At 53.2% G+C, this 22,137-nt stretch overlaps 1 protein-coding gene across 3 annotated transcripts in view; it reads right to left on the bottom strand.

Annotated features, from left to right (window-relative positions):
- MB21D2 (Mab-21 domain containing 2) overlaps positions 1-18,479 on the bottom strand; it is a 64,181-nt gene extending 45,702 nt beyond the window's left edge. The window contains exons 1-2 of one of the 3 annotated variants that reach the window (XM_090053163.1): positions 18,260-18,479; positions 17,620-17,824 (exon numbers count right to left, since the gene is read on the bottom strand). In XM_090053163.1, coding sequence (XP_089909289.1) covers positions 17,620-17,824 — 205 coding nt within the window. In that variant the 5' untranslated portion in view covers positions 18,260-18,479. Of the gene's footprint in view, positions 1-17,619; positions 18,087-18,259 lie in introns of those variants that run through there. The other 2 variants (XM_090053162.1, XM_090053164.1) reach the window with 2 other exon arrangements.
- Between the last annotated feature and the right edge of the window lie 3,658 nt (positions 18,480-22,137).

Here is a 22,137-nt window from a genome sequence, read left to right on the forward strand (position 1 = left end):
GCCTGCAGGACAGCGAGCTCCTGAGATGGGAGTGATTACAGACATGCCAGACACATGCAGCAGCCTCAGAAAAGTTCCCAGTTCAACAAGGAGAGCTATTATAGCCCTCCTCAAGGCACCACCTTAATGAGACTCCTGTATGCCTAGACATCGTGTCTCAGGACTTTTTAGGCTGGGGAAACTATGCCAAGCACAAAGCTCAATTTAAGATCTTAATAGCAGCAGTCAGAGACACAGGAAGAGCCAATACTGAATGTTTAAATATTTATTAGCCATATACAAAAATAAAACAGCTTTCTGGAAGTAGCATAAGGCTGGAGAGGCTGAGTGACTCATTTGGTGCAAGGTTACAAAGGCGGCTCGGGGTCTGGACAAAAGGATGGCATTTACACTGGTATAGTAATAGCCACCGGTTCTGGACACCCATGCGCGAGACACCAGGATCTCAAGCGGACAGGCAGCAAAGTGGAACGAGGCGCTTGCAACAGATACGCCAGCATAAAGCTGGGCTCTTGCCTGCCCAAACCCACAGGTGACATAATGGTGGTGATAAGGTCCAGAAAACTTCCTCCCCACCGCAGCACAGCACTGCACCCAAAACCACTGATGCAGTTTCTCGTTACAGCCTCCAACGGGACTCAGGGTGAGGACACACGTGCGCTGGTCTGGAGGCACCAACCCGCACCGCTCCACTGAAGATGCTAAACTCTAGGAAGCCTTCAAATGAGACTGCCATCATCTCGAGCTTGACATTAAAAGTCTATCCTGCACTAGAAGACCGAGAGGGGCATCTTGTAGCTATGTCAACGGCATGCAAGCTGTGTCCTCCACTGGACAGATGGGGTTTTACTATGGGAAAGGCTGGGAAAAAAGTTGCAGCATGCCGTGCGGGAGGCGCGCAGGCTTCTCGGTGCCAATGGGTGCAGCTCGCTGCACCCCAGCACCTGGCCAAGGGGTGGCTCGTCACCTGGGAAGCAATGGGTTTGCAGCTGTCATTCCCCCCCACCCTCCGGCTCAGGGTGAAGGAGGGGGGAGCAGTGGCGGCGAAGGGGACAGAGCTGCAGAAGGGTCTACCACACTCAGCTAGTGCCAGGAGAGAGCATGGCTGGGGCATCACCCTGCTCCCAGAACAAGGCAGAGGACAGACACGATCCTAAATGCAACCATGCATTTCCATCCCAAGACACACACAGGCTGCAGCCTCTGCCCTTCAGACAGCTTTTTAATAGCTTTACATAGTGTCTGCAAAGGAAGGGGAGGGGGCGTGTGGTGCCTGCATTGACACGAACCATGTGTTGGCCACCTGGCTCTGCTACCGAGCACCAGCTAGCATGCTGCGCGTGGGGCCTGAGCATTGTGCTGAGGATACACTTTTTTTTTTGGTGCACCGCTGTATCAGCACGTTTCAGAGGCACGCAGAGAAAGAGTAAAGGGAAAGGGGCCAAAAATGGACAGGCCCTAGCTTTCTGTCCAAACCAGACGGCTCCAAGCTCAGCATACCCCCTCTCCGCCCCCCTGTATTTGCAGGGCAGGGTGCCCAGCTGGAGAGCGCGCATTCAGGAGGGGTGCGCGGACACCAGCGCAGGAGGCCTGGAGCAACAGCGCCGCACTTCCCGCTCCGCCTCCCTGCAAAGTCAACACAAATTGTGCCCATATCAACAGGCTTGAGCCGCTCCGAGCTCCTGCAGCGCGGCACAGGAAGGGACTGGGTGCAGGCACCGGCACTTCTTGCTCTCTTCTCCCCCCGGCTCCCTAGAAAGCGGTTTTCACCCTGCAGCCCCCGGGGGTCTGCAGACCGTGCCGAGGGGGTCTGCCGAAGGTGACTATGACCACACCAAAAGTACGTAAATGCCCAGCCGCACCTCCACTCAGTTTCCAAATGAAGAAAGGTTGAAAACCACCGCCTTCGATCAACAAACTCCTCTCTCCACCACGGCAGTGACCAACCTGGAACTGGGGCAAAAAGCATCTTTCAGAAAGCCCAGGTCCAAAAGATTGCATGCCTCGAAGACCAGGCGAGGGGAGGTACGAGGGAGGCTGGCCTCCCCTGCTTTGATGTTGGCTCCTGCTGTTTTAATGGAGCTTGCACAGCCAAATAAATCGTTAATTAAATAACGCTGTAAACAATTACAATGGGGCTTTATCGTGGCAAGACCGGCCCCATTGAAGCCTTTTAATCTCTCCGTCAGAAGAGAGGCAGCCACTCCGCCCTGCCTCCGGCTGCATTCCTCGGATACCGCCGCGCCGACGAGCCGTGCCATGAAGACGTGGGGGGCATCTTCCCCCCCCCGCTCACAAGCAGTGAAGCTGAATCCCCCCAGCACGCTGGGATGCTGCTCCGTGCGGGAACAAGGCAAGGGCCCACAAGCAGAGGCCGAGTCCCAGATGCTTTACCTCTTCACAGGACTTGCTCGTGCTCATACCCATTGGTTTATACTAGGGAAAACCCCAGTACGTGCTGGGCTGGGGCAACCAGAAGCCTGCCCCATTAGGCATGGGGAGAGGGGAGTCTTTGGTGGTCCTCAGAGACAGACCTGAACAGCTTCCTCGAGCTAACGAAACGCCGGGGATGGGAGAGGTCCGGAGGGAGACGGAGCGGCGTGTCTCCGACTGAGCACTGGTCACTCGGGGCACAAACCGGCCCCGCCAGGGCAGCGGTTCTCGAAGAGGGTGCAGCGAGATCCTTTCCAGGGGGCCGTGCACCGTTAGCATTGGTGGGCAGATATGTTTCCCAAGGTAAACCCAGGGATTTCAAACAGGAGTCCAGAGGATTAAAACTTTCTGCCCATTGCAGGTGGAGTACTTTGCAAGCAAAGAATTGCTCTGTTGTGGGTTTTTTTCTGAAGGCAAAAAAAAAAGAGTGAAAACTAAGAGCTGGCATTTTCTGAAGGAAGCTTTGGGTCTAAAGAGGTGAGAACCGCCCCTCCAGGAGAAAGCAGATCACCTGACAGGAGATGGCCGAGGCAAGGGAAAGCGGTATCTGCTCGCATTTGAGACTACGGGGGCCAGGCTTCGCGTGTCGACACATGCAGATGCATGCAAGCACCGGCCCCCAGGCTTTGTGGGAACACCAGTGGGATCAGCCTGGGAGAAAGAGCAGGCGGCTCATCCCTGCGAAGGAGGGAGGAGTTAGTGCAGATGGATCGACAAGGCTGCATTTCAAACCAGTATCAAAGGCACTGCTTGTTCAGTCCCTTCATGCTGCTGCACTGTGTGCACATCTTCCACTAACCCCCAGGCTCCTAGGAACAGAAGCAACCCATGAAAACTATCAACTTCCATTAAAGGGGAGGAAAAACATTTTTTTAATTAAAATTAAATTAAAATACAATAACAAAACCCCACCACATACATTTCTAGCCTTTGTGATAGCAGAGAAGAAGCTTGAAAACTTGATCCAACTATCACTCTCACACGTGCATGCATAGAGACCTCTATTTATAAAATCCTAATTTAAAACTAGTCTCTAGGTTTCGAGCGTCTGCAGTCCCAGCCCTCCACCGTTTGGGGGAGAGGAGGGGTGTATACAAGACGTTGTCTGAGCAAGAAAAGCATCATAACCGGCAGTTTTGTTGAATGCATCCAGCCTGGCAAGAGATCTACCCAAAAGTGCCTGAAAATGTTCAGGAACTGGCCCTGACATGCACCGTACCTAGTCTTGATATCCTGCAAAAGTCATGCCACTACTTAACTCTTCAGTTTAGATACAAGCCCAGGTACAACCAAGCGCTGGAAACCATGAAACTTTCCTTGAACACACCCAGCCCCACAAAGCAGCATTCGGGGAAGAACCCGAGTCGTTTTAAAAAAAACCAAAAGAACGAGAAAACAAAGATTTTACAACATGACAGCCATTCAGCCGTCTCTGGCAAATTAAATCCTAGCCATGCAATTCAAGTCGCTCAATCCTTTTGAGCCACTCTGATCCCATATTTAATGGGAACAATTTTCGCTGTCTTCACCTCTGCGCCGTATGTAATAAGCTCATTTCAAGCCTCTCGCTCGTCCCGCTGACCATCGTCGGCAAACATCACACGGCAGAAGCAAATGTTCTGCTGGTGCGACACACGGGATACATTTTCACACATGGCGGCAGCTCGTTGAGCAACAACTCTGTGTGACCCACACATGGACATCTAGGAAAAGGCAGAAAGGTACCGGTGGTGGGGAGTTATTACCTTCCAACCACACCGGCTCTCTCTCATGCTCAGCAGCCACCACAGTCTCGATCTGATAATTCATTGATAATTTTCCCCATGTCACCAGACTAGAAGGCGAACAGTGTTTCTGTTTGTACAGATGCTTCCTATGGAAAAAGAAGGGCGAGAAAAAACGCCTATTTCTCTGCCAGCTTAATGGTCCTATGGGGCACCATCCTGAGCGCACTCGCAGGTTTCTGCTCGCCAGGTGGTAATCTCATCCAGACTGACACCCCAAGTCCAGTCACGCTGGGGAAAGCCCCCTCTCTCCTCCCCTTGCCTCCCGAGTTTGGGCACAGGCCAAGATGCACCACTTCAAAGCGATCGCGGCGCTGGAGGAGACGAGCCATCCCCTGCGCTGCCCCTCTCGGCATGGTGCAGCGTCACTTCACTTTCTCTGCAAGGGAAGCACCGGAGACGCGTCAAGGATGGATGGGTGCCCCTGAGCAGAGCAAACTATATAAAATGCAAAACTAGGCCATTTCTTCTTTCCTTCCACGTGTTCCTAGGACCATTTCTGGCAAAAGGTGCTGTGGTTTCAGGAGAGGTTTGCAAGGATCTCGATGAACTGAAAGGAGTGATGCGCAGAGCTCGGGGCCGAGCGGGGGGTTGCAAGAAGCAGGCTGCTATGCAGCACCAACAAGGAGCCCGGTCCAAAGGAAAGCAGCTCGCGCGTTATCGCTCTTTGGAGACAGCTGCTGACGAGAGACGATCCTTTCAAGAAAGCGAGTTAATCGCTCCCCACCCGGGAGGCACAGAATGCATCAGCCCATCGCTGAAGGAAAGTTGCTGTCAGGGGAGAATTAACCTAAAGATCAATCAGCATCTCCTCCCCCACCACCACCCTGATCTCGCGTGCACACTTTACATTCATTGCTTAAGCAGCGTTGCATGCTGGAGACTACAGGCAGCAGACAGCCAGAACCAAGACCTCGAAGACTCCCGACTCCGCAGGACCGCATCTGCATCTCTTATCTGAAGACAGGCCTCCAGGATTATCAGGCGGGCTTAATCCTGCTCCAAGCAAAGACAGCTGTAAAACTCCCCATGGACTGTAATGGAAGCGAGAGCCTACGAAACACGGCTTGCAGCCACAAACACACAAATTCTAGGTTTGGTCTTAAATACATCTCTAATTGCAGATGGACAAACTCAGCAGTAGAGCAGAAGCCTTTCTACTCTTCTGTCTGCCTTTCCCTGGCTGAGCTGATGAAAACCAATAAATTCAGAAAGCCTTGAAGCCCAGTGAAAACATTGTTCCTTGGTGAGCTTATAAAAACCTGGCCGGAGGTGCACGTTTCTACCAAGATGAAATACAGGAGGAGTATAAATAGAGGACGGCGGGCAGGCCACTGCTTCCCCCAGGATGCCCTCCGCTCTGCGTTTCTTGACCAGGCATCCTAGCACTTCTTACCGGGGGCTGGAGTGAGGATTCATTGGGAAGCAGGGCTGGACGGGACGTTGGGAGGTCACATCTAGTCCAGTCTCTGCTCAAGGCAGGGCCAGCCCCAACTGTCTTACTTCTTACTAATTTACTTCTGAAAGTTTCCAAGGATGGAGGATCCACATCTTCTCTAGGTGCCTGTCCCAATGCTTGGCCACCATCAGTCAGAAATCTCCACCTAATCTTCAACCTAAACTTCCCCCGCTGCCTCTCGAGGCCATTGCTCCTAACCCTGCCTTCTACAGCCACATAGAAAAACCCATCTCCATCCTGGACCCTGTTCTTAAATGGTGCCAATGACAGCAGATATTCAGGCAATGAATCCAGTTTGAGCCTTGCTTCACCCATGAGCGAAACGGAGATACGTTCTCTGGCTGGGAGACGCCGGGGTGATAGCACCGTTACCACCACGTGGCGCAGGTTTGTGCCTGCTGCTCCAGTTAGGGAGAAAGCAAAACCTCATCCCAGCTGGAACAGCAGGTCCCCTCGGGGAGCAGGAAGAGCATCCTCGCTCAAGGCGCATTTGCATCTTAGATAAATTAATGGATTGCAAACGCTTTGAAAATGAAGAGCTCTATAAATGCTAAGGATCATTATTTATTATTGTCCTGGTGCGTGAGGGCGAAAATGGCACCATTTACCAAAGCAAATTAAGACCAAGAGGAGGTCTACTGACAAGCTGCGTTTTTGCCCCTCCAAAGAGAGCCCCCTCCCCCTGGGATGCTCATGCCAGGATGGCCAGCTGGGCTGAGCTCCCAGTGCCCGAGAGCTCGTGGGCTTCATAGCCCAGCTGGGAAGTACTGGTTCCTCAACACAACCAAGCCCACGGCAATGGGGTAAGTACGCCTCGGGGGAGGTTGGCATCTCTCCCCATCCATCCACTCCAGCCTTTCGAGGTACGTCCTCCCTTTCACAAGGGCTGGCCCCGTCTTAGCATCAGCGCTGACGCTGGACTTCGGATGGGAGCAGGGGCAGGGCGAGAATAGCAGACTTTCATGGGCGGGAGAGAACGAGAGGAACTTCTCCAGATGCCAAGCAAGAGCTGCTTGTTTTCAAGTCACAGTGACGTGCGAGCACTGGTGACAGGACGAGAGGCCTCTCAGACACTAATTCATTGTGCAAAGCTCAGACCTCAGCAGCCTCCTCTTAAAGGCACAATCTCAGCCTGAAATGACCGTGTTTAGGACAACTGTTCTCGAAAAACGCGTTTACGGCTTTCAGGGTTTTCTTGTTTCACCACCCTGAAGTCAGAAGCCAACCTGAAAGCACCGGTGGGTTATTTCCACACATACTCAACCTTTTGGCCCAACTCCCGACTTGTGGCTGGCAGTATCAATAGTTCAGGTTTTGAGTGGTGCTGAGGTCAGGCACGGACACCATAGGAGAGTACATTCAAACACCCTGAAGATCGTCACACGAGAGGGTTACTCTTGGGCTTTCAAGGCAACCCTGCAGGAAGGTTTTAGCCACCGTCCCTTCTTTCAGCCCTGCACGCTTTGGACGCATCTAGCGTTTACTAGGGCACCTGAAGAGTGAGGGATGCAACTTCATGTTTAAACCATGTTTCCTTAAGAGCATACGGGGTAAATTCTTCTCTTTAAAGCAGATATATGATGGGAAATCCTATACCTTGAAGTTTGAGCTCTCTGCAGGAAAAATAAAAAGCACCCCTTTAGTTCAGAATTGCTGCGGCTCGTACAAACACACACTGCACACATCTAGCGTTCGCTTCTGTTGCTCTTTTCAGCCTGGCAGTCATTTAACATGACTGCCCTTTTGTCTATCAGATGCGCAACTCCCACCACCTTCAGATTTGGCCCGCAAAATCGCAGGACACCTACCTGGCCTTTCACTCGGTGCATTATATGCAGCTGTCAAAGAAAGCCTGGAGGTAGCAGACTACTGCTTAGTGGTGAAAGGGGACTTCAAAGAGCTGTTGTAATACCAGTCTTTACCTCTTCCCACATAAATGCAAACGGAGCTTTGTTCATGGCAATCAAGAAGTTATTAAAAAAAAAGGGGGTCCTGAATAGCAAGCAATTATCGCCAAACACCAGTTACCTATACAGCCCCTACAGCAAACCTCTGCTCAGCTTTTGCAGGAGCTCTAAAATAAAAAGTAAGTCTACAATCATCCTCACGTACAGTGTCAACCAGACCAACACAAAGGAAGCAGCATTGCGGGAGAGGAAGAAAGGTGGTTTCAGGCCCCTCTGAATTGCAGAATTTGAGAGCTCTGAACAATGGCAATTGCAGCAGTGCCCTTAGGTCAGAGATTAAGGTGCATCCCCAATATAAGCCCAGCTTCTCAGCTCCATCCACAGTCCGCTCCAAATCCTTCAGCATGTCCGGATGGGATGCAGGAGCACATTCATGAAGCAGTGGTGTGAAAAAAATTAAAAATTTATGGGCATCAGTCTCACAGCGCCTACAAGCTCCTGCAAAACACCCTGTCATACAGGTTCCCGTCACACTGAGCCAGGGAGGGAGATGAGAGTGATCAGCTTTGACACTCAGCAGTGATGTGTCACAAAGGATTAAAACATTACATCACGAAGCCACAGCACGCGCAGCCCTCCTGCTGTTGCACTACCAAGTTATAGCTAACGCCATAGAAACCCACCAAAGAGTCATGAAATCTCTCCAAGCAGCTTTGTGCACTGGGCCAAGAGCACCTGTTAGTGCAGGATTTTGGAGAAGGGTCCACTACACGCCCAGGCCACTCCAAACAACCAAGCACGACAAGGTGGTTACAGGAGGGAAGCGGATCAGCTGGTGTCAATTGTTCCCCTTAATGATAAGCAACCCATTTCAAGGTTAAGTAATGAATCCTTCCTTGCTTGCCCTTGGGGACTTTGGGCAGAGCACTGAAGATTGACCCCCCACTAAAAACATCCTTCCCTGGAGGCAGGCTCAGAGCTCGAGTGGGTGCAGCACTACGAACGGAGAAGCGGAGATGAGGGATTTCGCAACAGAAAGCCCGTGGGTTAGCCGTTCTGGCCACGAGACGGGAGTCCAGGGATAGGCACCTTTCAGTAGCTTTTTCCAGAAATAACAATGTTCTGCACATCCGCAGCACTTCTGGACAAACCTCACATTTACAGACCCCCCTGCGGCTGTGGGAGGGAGGCCTGGTTGGCAAAAGGAAAGAGTTTGAAAGCTCTGCATCTAACAACTTCTTTTCATCTCAAACCGCAGTCTGCACTTTTGTCACACAGCAGACAAAGATTCTTCCCATGTCCTTGTGGCTACCCACAAAGGTATCTGTGGTTTCAACCCTTCCTGTCCCAAACAGTGGATTGCTGTTCAAAAGCTACCAAATGCCACGCCAGCACTGGATGAAGCAGCGGCTGCATTTAACTGTAGTTTGTAAGAAGCTTTGGGATGCCTACCATATGAAACGCAAGATTATTTGCTGGTGTGTAATAACTAGGTCAGTTTGTAATCTTGTGCACAGGCTAAACTGCATTTGATCTCAAAGGCAGTCACGTCCTCCGCATGGGCTGTGATGGTCCCTTCCTCCGGTGCTTAGGGCCCTCCTAAAAAAAAAGTCTGGTGGTCAGCAGTGTATATGCGGTCTCTCATAAACCCAACTGAGCCATACAAAGCAAAGCCATCTTACTAGAAGACAGCTGCAGCTGCCTCCTGCTCCTGTAAAGCCAAGCCAGATCTCCGTGGACCACTGAAATATTCCTAACCTTACCTTCATGCATCAAACCATTTTGCTGCATCGGCCACTGCTAGCCACTCCATGCAAGGCAGTGCTAGGCCAGCGTGGTATTTTAAGGACACAAAACTCCTTAGATCCCATCCAAAGTCACCAACCCTCTGAGGCAGGTTAATATGGGGCTGCAAGCGTAAGGCCAGAGCTCAATCCTCAGTTTCTTGGGTGTTGCATTTAGTGACCCCTCCAAACCCCTGGTTTTATTAATGGACATAAGAGCAGCCCCTGCTACAAGGGCCTTTCAAACTGAGCCGGCAACACAGGTAAAGCAGTGACAACTCTCATCTAGAGAAAACCAAAGCAGGAGTGTGGAATAAAGCATCCAGAAGTGCATCCCAATGAAACCCAGGAGACTTGAGCACCTTTCCCCAGGGTCACGCAAACTGGAAGAGAGCTAGGTCTGAGGAGCCCCAGCCAAGACCTTCCCAGCTATTAAACCTGAAGGAAGCGTGGCCACAGCGCACATCCGTCAGTATTGCTCGACACCCTGAAGCCCCGCAGGCCACGCTCCTTTTGGGAGATGCCTGGAAACAGGCGGGATGGAAAAGGGAGTCCCAAGCCCAGCCCCATGTGTTGCACACCTTAAATGCTATTAGTCACCCCCATTCAGCAGCAATCTGTACTTTCGACACCAACACGCTCATGACAAAATGCATTAACCACGTTCTAATTACATGCTCTAAAATTAGACTAAATCCTACCGGCTGACAGATGAAAGATAGCGCATTAATAAGACCACTGTAATTTACTTAGCATCTGGGGTACATTTGACTTTTGAGCTCTTAACACAGTAAATTAGAAAGAGGAAAGAAATGGCTGAATTATAGTCAACCGCGGAAGTCTCTTTGCAACAGGAAAACCACTGAAACAGGTGTGACAGGAGGACGGCTGGTTCAGGAACCCCGGTGCCTGCACACCAAGAGCCAAAAACCAAGGTTGCACAGCCGTCTGCACTAAGAGGCAATGCAAGAGTGGGGCAGGCAGGAGGCTAGCGCTCCCTTCATTAATGCACACACAAGCCATAGCAGCACCTGTCAGCTGGGACATCAGCCATGGCTGAAAATGGATTTTGGACACCTCGTGAGCAGCCTTCCTATTGCATTAGCAAACAGAAAGCCAAACGCCACCTTCATTACTTGTGCATCAAGGCCACCTCAGCTATACCATGAGTGGCTGAAATCTTTAGATGCATGCAGGGAAATGATACAGAGGGGCAGGGAAGAAATCTCAAGCAATTAATTAAATAGACAAGACTAGGGAACATCAATCCACAGTCACTCAGACAGGGTCAGAGAGATGCTTGAACTTGTGCCTAGGTCATATCACATTCCCGGTGCCCAAAGTAAGACCAGGACCAGCAGTTTGGTAGAGACCCAAAAGTCATTTCTGATCTCCCAAATCAAGCAACCAAGTGAGGCAACTCCCCTTCCCTCAGTGAATCAACCCTGTACCCCAAATGGTCCCTTAAATAAGACTCCTACCAGAGCTCCCTCAGTTTGTTTCCCACTCCTCCACACATGGGAGCAACCACATGGGAAACCCCACTCCACCATCTGTCTCTCTCCAAGCAAGCACATGCATGCCCAGTGCAAACCTTAAATCAGTCATTCGCAAAACACCCTGGGGTGCCAGCAAATCCCTTTAAGGGCACGGCAGGGTGCTGCACAATATTAGCACTGTTAGATGTGCAAACACCTACACATGATTCAGAAGATAGACTCAGAGACTTCAAATCGGAATCCACAGTGCCAAAAATACTCCAACCTGCAAAGACCGCAGCAACAGAATTGCTCAACAATACCTTCATAAACAGGGTGAAAGCTCGGAGCTGGCATTTTCCAAGGGAAGCCTTGAACTTAAGAGGGAGGCCTCAGGTCCAACCCTCCCCAAAACCCATCTCTGACCCAGCGTGGGTCACGCCAGCTTGCAGCCAGGAAAGGCTGCCTACCCCTGTGCTAGGGAACCAGCCTTACAACACAGTTCTGGATGAGCAGGGAAAGCGTGTCTGGCAGTCCAGTGAACAAGGTGTTGCAGTAACTGAGACAGGAGGGAAAAACTCCTGGTCAAGTTTTCGCTGTCAGGACGTGGTTAGGAGACCATATTTTTGAGATGAAACGCAGGAGCAGCACAGATGCTAGGGACATAGGAGCACGGCTGGAGGCAGGGTGTACAGCAATGCCAGGTCCAGCACCAAAACAAGCAGGTCCAGGAAGATGAGCAGCCTGTTAGCCTGGGATACAGATCACGTCAATGCAGCCAGCTTCTCAAAAGGACTAGTTAGCCCAGGCTGTGAGCCCCACAATATTGCTGCTACGTTGCTTCCCCTACCCCAACTAGGTAAGATCTGCACCTTACAGGCCAACTAAAGTAGATATAGATAGACAGCACCAGCATTTGCACACCAAAGCTTGTCCAACAGAGATATGGATATCTACTTTAGTTACTCTGCAAGGTGCAAATCTACCCTGCTTTCTACTGTACGACAGGTGCACTCTTATAGGGCCATTGCTCCACACAGGCTGAACAGGCCGAGTCTACAGCACCGATCCCCAACGGGAAACCCTGCGCGCAGGCAGATCTTGCACAGGCCTCGGGAGACTCTGCACACCTGCATTAAAACAAGACACCTCCCCAAAGCTAGCGTGAAACGGACAGTTTCCTCCAGGGTGATTAACACGAGGTACGGCAGAGCCAGGAGGGGCCAGCCGCATAGTGCAGCCTCCAGAAAAGCCCATTAATCTTCACAATCACACCAATTCTTTCCCCAAAAGATCCATTTTTGCACACAAGAAGAAACAAAGGAAAGCCTGCCCACTTTTCTCAGAAACATGGTATTGCTCTGAATCTCAAATAAAGAACAGCCATCCACTTTTATTCTGAGCCCCTATAAGCTGCCTCAGAGAAAGTTGAAGAACTGGTTTCCAAGCTAGAAGGATTCAGGGTCTTTTTGGCAGCATCTCCTGCTTATACTGCATAAGCACCTAGTGTGAAAGCAAAGTCATGTGGAAAGAGGGGAAATGCACACACTTCACGTATCCTGGTTACCAGCCTCCTGCAGAAGCATAATTATAAAATTGCCCTTAAAAAGATAATTGCATAATTAAGCATGTCAAGGAGTTGGGTGAAAACTTGCCAAGTGCTTCCACAGATTTTAAACAACTGGTGTGGGGCAAGTCCTTGACAGCCTGTCTTGAGAAACCTCGCGCCCCAAGGGCACATTCTCCAGTCTTCAACTAAACGCTTTACGTCTGCCCAGCAAGAGAACCGGTGCAGCCTCACCGTCCTGGGGGCAGGGAGAAGGAGGCATCTCGGGTCATCTTCACTGCTCCAAAAAATACTTCCCCCCGCCTGCTTCCACCACCAAGGTAGCCAAAAGGAGGGACTGCAGATGTTACCTGCATGGGATACTCCAGAAAGGAGGGACTGGCTTGGCCTCAGCCAGCTACCTCCAAAACAAGAGCTTCCTACACCTTGCTCCCCACCAGGATTTCATACGGAGACGACCGTCTTCCTCCACCCCGCACATCCCGAAGGTAGAGCCTCAACGTGCAAACCCAGAAGCTGGCAGCTTGCAAGGAAAGACCTAGCAGAAGGTCTTGTGAGGAGGTTGCTCCCAAGAGCTGTGCATTATACCTGCAACAGCACAGGGCACATCACAGCAGGGAGCACGATTTAAACACAGACCTCCAAGTGCAGCAGGCTCCCCTGAGGATAGGCCTCTCAAAGACAAAGTCCTTACCTGGAGGAGCGGAAAGGTCTCGCTCGAGCTGCCCCCTCCCCCATACAGCACCATGCTGCAAACCCCGGTAAGAGCAGAGCATGACAACAAACTGCCTGTGCTCAAGTCTCTGCCAAGAAGTTCCTTAGGTACAGCTACTTCCATCAGTTTTTTAAATGTATTTCATATTCCACATCAAAATGACCCAAATCACCTCCAAATCATATCGACTGAGCAGAAACTCAATCGTTGCAAATACCATGTACGGCACCACGACCAGCCAGCACCCCCCACCCCAGACCCGTCACCCTGGGACTTCAGATACTCCCAAACCCATTAGCAGGCATCGTCCTTGCAGGCCCAAGCCCACAGGTCTCAAGATTCAGATGCCCCCAGATGCTACAGGCAAGCGTCCTCCATCGTCTGGGACTTCAAATACACTCCACACTTGATCTGAAGCCGTAAGTACAACTACAGGCAGTCCTCAGACTTAGGACACAACTCTGCCCTGAAAACCCGAAACATTGCAACTCGGAACGGATTTCCCCATAAGAAACCACATTATCACTGGGGGATTGGTTGCTGAACCAAGGCCTGGTACCTTATCTGCACCCCAAATTTTGTACTTAATTCATTATAGACGAGTCATCTAGCTACATGAATGTGTTTGTATGGTAAATAGCAATCCTACTGATTTGGAAGGACTTCTTTGAGGTGACTTTGCTGGACTTTTTGAAGGGCTCCTGGCTGCGGCCTCCTCAGGGGTCTTGGCTGCAGGTTTTTGTCTGCTTTCCTAACGAAAGTGTCTGAGGAAGTCTGGGCAGGTGTTCTCCAGGGAGACCGGGGACACAGTGAACTTGTTCGCCGGCGTGGCATCAGATCGAGCGTCGTCAAGTCGAAGGGGACATCGGGAAGTTGAAGCAGGGCGTCACCGTACAGATGTTGTAAGCGCAAACGTTGCAGCTCGAACCACTAAGCTGAGGACTGCCTGTGCCTCCGTCAGGGAGGAACCACACGCACCCAGCGCCACGCCAGACGCCATTAGACCAGCTGAAGAGCGCTCTTCCAGCACAGTTTCTTCTTCCCAGCGAGCTGCGAAGGCAGCAGCAGGACTCTGGCACTAGCAGAGTCCCCAGGGGGAAGGGGTTCAGATACGCTGGCAAACAAGTCTGCACCACGACAAGGTCTTTGTCTCTCTGCCAGTCGCTGGGACTCAAGATACAAAGCCGTGCAACCCTTGTGTCGATGCCCACACGCCCTCTCGCCGGCCCAGACTAAACTGGAAGGACGGTCAGCGTGGGAGTCTCCACGTGCACTTGCTCTGGACAGGAGCTGCACAGCACGTGCCTACCTTGCAGCCCCCCCGGCCCGGTCTTGAACGCTCGGCCCCAGCGCCTGCACCGAAAGCTGCCTCTCGCCCGGCAGAGACCGCGTGTATTTAAGCAACAAGCAAAACAACTTGACAGGAGAGATGTCAGAAAATGGCTTCACCTTGATGCTTCAGTGAACACCCAGCCCTGTCTCCAAGCAGCGCACGGCAAGATCACGGCTATCTGGAACAAATCAGGCACTTCGCAGACACACCCAAGTCTCGCCGACATGGCCGGGTTACAAAGACAACACGAAGTAAAACCCAAGAGTCACTAACATAATAAAGAAACCAGGAGCTGTTTGGCGGCAGCAGCCACACTGGGAATTTCAGGGGGCCTAGTTAATATTCAGCACTCTTATTCCTAAGAGCCCAGCCTCTGTTTTAACATTTCACAGCACATCTGTGCATTACAAACAGTGTTCGTAAGGCTTCAAGCCCAAGGGAGGGACTGTTTATCAGAGGATATTATGCAGAGGGTTTAGCACGCGAGCACCGAGCCGAGCTGAAAAGCACGCTCCCAGTACTGCCCTGGAGAGACAGCCCCAGAGCTGGGTTTTAAATACAGTCTGGTGTGTGTCCAAGTACCTCAAAGAGAGCTTGCCCTCACAACGCCACGGAGAGGCTGGGAAGTACTTTTATCCCTACCCTACTTGCAGAGAGCAGACACAGGGAGAGAACAGGTGACCCGCCCAAGGCTAAGCTGGAAGGCAGTAGCAGAGGTAAGGCAAGTCCAGGTGCGCAAGATGACTTTCCACCGCTCATCTCCTCCCCCTCTCTTAATGAGTGCAATTATCCAGGCCTCCCCCCTTTTCTGCCATGCATCTAAATGTCAAATAATCCTCAGGTGCAGCTTGAGAAGGAAAGTTAGCCAGCAGGGGCTCTCCAACACACAGGATGCTAGCGCTGAGGAATTACCAGGACCATTGATTAGACATCTCTCGTCCCTACCAAAACATAAGCACAGATATGAGCAATCTCAGCGCCAGGCAGAGCCGTTACCACTTGCAGCTAGCATCCCCGAGGAGGAGAGGGACCAGGGCAGCAAGCAAGAAAGATGCGGATAACCTGGAGAGGGTCCAGAGAAGGGCCACTCGTATGGTTAAGGGCCTGCAGGCCAAGCCCTACGAGGAGAGATTAGAGAAACTGGACCTTTTCAGCCTCCGCAAGAGAAGGTTGAGAGGCGACCTGGTGGCTGCCTATAAGTTCGTCAGGGGGGCACAGAAGGGAATTGGTGAGTATTTATTCACCAAGGCGCCCCCGGGGGTTACAAGAAATAATGGCCACAAGCTGGAGGAGAGCAGATTTAGATTAGATATTAGGAGGAACTTCTTCACAGTTCGAGTGGCCAAGCTCTGGAACGGGCTCCCAAGGGAGGTGGTGCTCTCCCCTACCCTGGGGGTATTCAAGAGAAGGTTGGATGTGTATCTAGCTGGGGTAATGTAGGCCCAGCACTCTTTCCTGCTTATGCAGGGGGTCGGACTCGATGATCTGTTGAGGTCCCTTCCGACCCTAGCATCTATGAATCTATGAATCTCTCAGACACGCAGAGCCCTGGACAAGCAGGCAGAGATTTCGCAGCACGCGGCAAAAGCAAGTGCGCTGCAGCCAGGACTTTAACCCTGGGGCGAGGGTCTGATTCGGAGCCCAGGGGAGGGAGTTCATCAGGCACCAAGGTTTGCACGCTCCTCAATGGCTGTGCGTTTATTTGCAGATTAGATGCCAGGGTCATGAGATCAGAAGCAACAGCCACACCAGAAAATGAGGGTTGAAGGGAGCTCAGGAGGTCACATCTAGTCCAGCCCCCTGCTCAAAGCAGGACCAGCCCTGACTCCATCATCCCAGCCAAGGCTTTGTCTACCTGCATCTTCAAAACCCCCAAGGATGGAGACTGCATCCCCGCTCTGGGGAGCCTGTCCCAGTGCTTCACCACCCTCCTGGCAAGAAAGTTTTTCCTCATACCCAACCTCAATGTCCCTTGCTGCAGCCTGCGCCCACTGCTCCTTGTCCTGTCGAGTCACCTCTGCCAAGGTGTCCAAGTCCCCTCTCCCCCAGCCAGGAGAGGGGAGCAGCTTTGTGCAAGTCCCATGGGATCCGTTTTTAACCCCCACCACGAGGCCTGCCTATAGCTTAGGAACCCCTCTCCAGCGCTCGGTCTGATCCGCGCGAGGAGGGTTTGCAGCCACCTGAATTATACAGAGAGCCACACAACCCCAATTCCCCTCCGCACATCAGATCCGAAGTCTTTCCTCTGGCAAAAAATTCCCGTGCAACCAATGGCAAAAATCCTTGCAGTGTAAGGACGTGGAAATTAGGCCCCATTGCAAATGTTTGAACAGAGACGGCCACAAGCAACACCTGCCAGAAGTGGCAGAGATGAGAGCATCGCTTTTGTTAGCAGCGGATCTCAGGCAGCGTTTTGCATCCAAACCCGCAACGGGAAGAGATGGACGTGGATTCGGATGCTATTTGGACATGAGAAACAGGCTCACCCCCCACACCCTGCATGCTTGCTGCCGAGCTCTGCTCATTTGCTCAAGCACTACACGCAGCCAAAGCCCCCGGATCCCGCACCGCCAGCGTGCAGGCATAGGAAGCAAGCTGCAATACTGAGTTTCTGCCATTATTCCTATTGTCTTCAAGGCAAGGAAACCAAGTCCCCACCCGCACAGGCGGGGAAGGTCCCTCTGCCCACCTCAGCCCCGCGCCGTGCAACTCTCGCCAAGCCCCCGAGCCTGAGAGTAGCCGCCGGCAACTTCAGGGGGGGCTTCTGCATGAAAAGCCAAGCTCTCCAGACACCCTGCAACTTTTCACTCCGGGCCCTTGCTCTGCAGCCCAAAGTAGTGAGTCACGTCCTGTCCAAACATGGACTCTGCATCCCTGAGCCCGGGCGGGGCGCGGGCATGCAGCGGGGGGAGGGCAGGGAAGCGGTGCCCGGAGCAGGGGGCATGCATGCAGGGCAGGGGAGGGTGCATGCATGCATGCACGCAGGGGAGGGCAGGGGGCATGCATGCATGCAGGCAGGGTGCGGGCATGCATACATGCATGCACGCAGGCGAGGGAGGGAGGGAGGGAGGGAGGGCGGGGATGGTGCCCGGAGCAGGGGCGCTCCCCCTCGCCGGGCAAAATGTCTGCCTGGAAGGCGGCGGGTGCCCCTGCCCTCACCCAGCATGGAGAAGATGAAGTCCTTGGCCGTGTGGATCTCCAGGGCGCGCTGGTCGTCGTACTCGCGCTGGTCGTGCTTGCTGAATTCCTGGATGAGTTTGTTCAGCTCCTCCATCCTGGCGCCCGACCTGAAATCCAGCTCCGGGAAGGGCGGCTTGCTGCCCGGGCCCGCGGCCCCCGCCTTGCCGGCGATGGGAGCCGCCATCTTCATGCGAAAAAAAAGGGAAACCTGAAGGGAAGCAGCGCCCCCGGCCCCCGCCCGAGCCGCCGCCGCCGCCGCCGCCGAGGCGCGGATCAACAAGCGGCTGCTCCGGCGCCGGCGCCGCCCCCCGCAGGTGGGCCCGGCCCGCCCGCGCGCGCAGCGGCCCCGCCCCGCGCCTCCGGGCCGCCCCGAGGCCTGCGCCGCCACAGCGAGCTGGCCGGAGAAGTTGCCCTCAGCGAGCCTTGGGCCGCAAGCGCCCCTCCTCAGGCAGCGGGAGAGCCCGCAGCTTGGAGAAGGGCGTTCTCCGTTGCGAGCTTCTGGGCGCAGACGCGCGTCTTCAGGCCGCGGATGCTTGAAGAAGGGCGCTCGTGCCCAGAAGCTTGACCAGAACAGTTGTTCCAACTGTTTAGCTGGTCGGGTCAAAGATACCGCATTTACCTCACGAAGCTCGTCTGCCCGCGCCCTGGGACCGACGTGGCTGCAAGCGGCGCCGCCATCGCCACCGCGACCGAGCAAACCCAGGGCAGGGAGAGGCCGGACGCAGGCAGGGCAAGCCCCCGCACCCCCGCCTGGCGAGGCTCCGCTTCGCAGCGCTGGGCACGGTCACCCGCCCTGTGCGCAAGGCCGCGGGATGGTCCGTCCCCGGATGCGCAGCCCAGGCCGCCTTCGCTCTCCAGCACTACTGGTTCCTAATGGCAGGTTAGACAGGGATGGTTTAGCCTGCCGTGAGCCCTTCCAGTCCATATTTTATTTTCAGTGCTGTAGTGCTGATGTACAACACTTGCGTGAATTATATTCCTGGAATAATGACCACAAGTCCAGGTCAGGTGGAGCCTGGGCACAACCAGCTGGAGCTCTGTGAAGAGAGGACAGGAAAGTAAAGGGGGCACGAGTTGATTTTCCTAATATAAACTAGAGGTGGGAGGAGTGGGAGATGAGGTTAGGTTCAGTTTAAAATCAGACCAGCTGTTCTTGGCCTGAGAAACAGGCTCTTTACGCTGCAGCTTCATCTGCAAGCAGACTTAAAAATAAAGTCAGAGGCGGGCTTAGGTTTAGGAACTGAAGTCCCCAGATAGTCAAACACCCATGTCTGGTGTTTGGGCTTTGGACCTTTGCTAGTTTACAGGTCCTCATGGTTTCTATAGCTGTCATCCCTGCTCTGGAAAGTGTCCCTTTGCAGTGACCGGCACATGCACCTTCTGAATGACAAATTACAGACAAATAGGGCTCCCGCCTTGAGGGGGCGGTTGGGCTGGATGGCTAGAGGTCCTTTCCAGACCACAGTCTCGACCGCCGTCCAACCTGCTCTTAGGAAGCGACCGTGACGGAGATCCCAGCACCTCTCTCGTTTTCCGTGCCGGTGATGACGCTCTCGGGGTTTCTTCCTAACAGCCACCCTACACTTACCTCTCTACCATTTCCACCCATCACATCCTGTCCCATCCCCTCGGGACGCAGGCAGCAGTTGGTTTCCATCTTCCTGCGGACAGCCTCTCCATTTGTACAGAGACCTCCCAGACCCTTCCCCAGCCATCTATTCTCACCACGAAACACTCCCATTCTTCCATTTGTATCACCTAATAACCGATGTCCCCAAAATTTATGGCAGGCAGTGCATCTACGCACTTCCTGCTGGATACAATAAATAATTCCTTGCTCTGTCCCAGGCCCCGTTGCAACCTCAGAGCCAAGGAGCGTGAAAGAGGTTGGCCTCATTACACGATGCGTCTACCCCGTGTCTGGGTCACTTCAGAAAGATGCACCTACATGCAATGAGACGGCCTTCGAAGGGTGCTGCATGCACACGGATGAGTTTGCCCGAGGCAGGGAGACGTGCCCAGCCTGGCCCTGCGATGGCTGGAAGAGTCATCTATTGCACGCAGCGTGGTCCTGCTGGTGCGCCACTGAAATCCTAGCAAAAGTGTGCAGCAGTGCCAGTATTGCCTGGGGTCCCGCTGCTCAGCACAGTAATGCCAGCAACACATTACACCTGGCACTTAAGACCTCCTTGAGCAAAATGGCTAACTCAGTGCCCCATACCTTCCTCCCTCTTCTAGATCCCTTCCAGCCCTGGTCCTGTGTCACCCCAGAGGGATGCATGCTGCAACTCATGCGACTGCAGGCCTGCTGCCTCTGATGCCGCTGCTGCTTGTGACCATGGTGTCAAGTTGAGACTCATTTTCATGAAGTGGCAGCAGATCCTGGAACACCAAAAAAAGATTTTTGCTCCTTCTTGTCCAGCTTTTTATACATTTGCAAGTCCCTAGTACCTTGGCCAAGTTTCTAGGTATGCAGGCATTCAAGTTTTCAGTTTTCTGCAGGACGAAATGTCAGAAAATGGTAGTTCACACTCCCTGGGTCTCATTTTGCAAGTGAAGAACATGGACTACAAATCGGAGTCTGACTCCAAAGCCTTTCTGCCCCGTCTCTTTTCACAGTGGCGCTTCTGGCGCTCCCTGGCTCCTCTCTCAACACGGCGTGTCCGGCAGTGCGAGGGATCTGACACGGGTTCATTTGGTGTCGAACTAATCAGCCCTGAGCCCATCCACAGCACCCACCTGGCCCAAGCTGCTCCTTCAAGACAAGAGCCTCTGAAAGGTGCAGTTCTCCGCATCTGTGGCACTCACGTGGGCCAGAGCACTGAGGGCTGTGTTTTCACAGCAAGTCCCATCTGCGTGTTCACTGTAAACTCTCGAGTGGCCCTAAGAGCCCCCCTGCCAAGCCTGGATGTGTGCCATGCCAGTCCCGCACGCATTAGAAACAGCGTGCGTTTGCAATTCTATCATATCACATCAGTGCAACGGAGGATGTGTAAATACGTACACTGCTAATTGAGCCCTTACAGAAGCCCAAGCAGCGGGGATTATCTGAGCAAACAGATGAGAACGAGACCGCAAGAGGAGCTGGCCAGGGATTTTTCGAACGAGGTTACTCAGGGGCAGGCAGGGTTATCGGGCCAAACACCCACCGTACTACCGAATGCACGCATCTGCTTGGGATCAGGGCCTGGGCCCTATGGGTGCCGAGAGCCCTAGCCGAGCACTCGGTAGCTGGCCTCACTTGCTCTCTCCTCCGAACACAACAAAACCTCAGCATTTTCCACAAAATCAAATCTGTCTTTTGGGGCCAGCAGCGAGCACCACAACAAGCACAGAGGCTCGGCACCATCCAAGCAGCCCCTGGCGCTCGGAGAGACCTCCAAGGGCTTTTCACACATGAGCAGGCGAGCAATGACAGCAGATGTGTGATTAATACTGCCGTTTTGCAGGTAGGGACCCTCCTCTCGGCTGGATTCACACCCAGCACCTGGCAAGAGGGCCACCCGAGGGTCCCCAACTCAGATGTTGCTTTACTTTTACAGCAACTCTTGCAGTTCTCATCAGCGCTGCGCCCGACAGTGCCAGGAGGGCGCCAGGGTGTGTAATGGGGCATGCACAAGTATTTACCGCTGCTTAGTAAGTCCCTCCTCCCTTTTAACTCTCTTGGATCAGTTCATTTGTCTGTCACCGGCATGTGTGTACAGCACCTAGCGCAAAGGGATCCTCACCTGTGCTTGCAGCTTCCCAGCACCACCACAGTCCCCATAAAGAAAGAACATGGCCCCATTGCCACTCACGGCAGGACCCACCGTGTTGCCCTATTTATCCCAGAGGAGATGGGGAACTCACAGCTGGGGACTGAGGCACAGAGAGGCTAAGTGATTTGCCCGAGGTCACATGGGAAGCCTGTGGTGGGTCAGAGCCCTGAAACCCGGTCTCCCAGGTCTTAGCCCTAATTGCTTCCTTTCCTGTCCTTGGCTCCTTAAGGTATTTGTGGCTTCCAGGCATGGCAGGGAGACAGCCTGTACCCAGGAAAGAAAAGGGCTGGTTTGAAATGCCTTGGCCGGTTCCTAATTCAATGACGGCTCGTTGCAATCCATGCTGTAGAAGAGTGCCTAGCACTTGAGATCGGAGGCCCTTTGTGCTGGGTGCTGTACAACCACTAGACCAGGTTGTTGTTAAAATAGTAGGGGGTCAGAGAGGCAAAGTGAGTCCACCAACGTCAGTGAGTAGGTCAGTGGCAGATGTGGGAATAAGACCTCCTCCCAGATCTACCGACTACCCATTGGCCCCCACAACCTCTCCTCGGGTGGCACTGCACCACGCTGGTTCCCCTGACCGGGTGCTGAGGCCTGAGTCCAACTCAAGATCCTCTCCCGGTCTCTACACCGACTGCACCTCCCTGCTCCCCTGCATTGCCTGACCTGGTGCAGAGCTACCGTGTGTGGACGCAGCAGTCCTGGGGCGATGCTCGGAGGTGTAGGACCCAGACACGGT

The sequence above is a fragment of the Crocodylus siamensis genome, chromosome 6 (assembly GCF_052110815.1).
Source record: "Crocodylus siamensis isolate JL-2025a chromosome 6, ASM5211081v1, whole genome shotgun sequence".
Classification (NCBI taxonomy): Eukaryota; Metazoa; Chordata; order Crocodylia; family Crocodylidae; genus Crocodylus; species Crocodylus siamensis.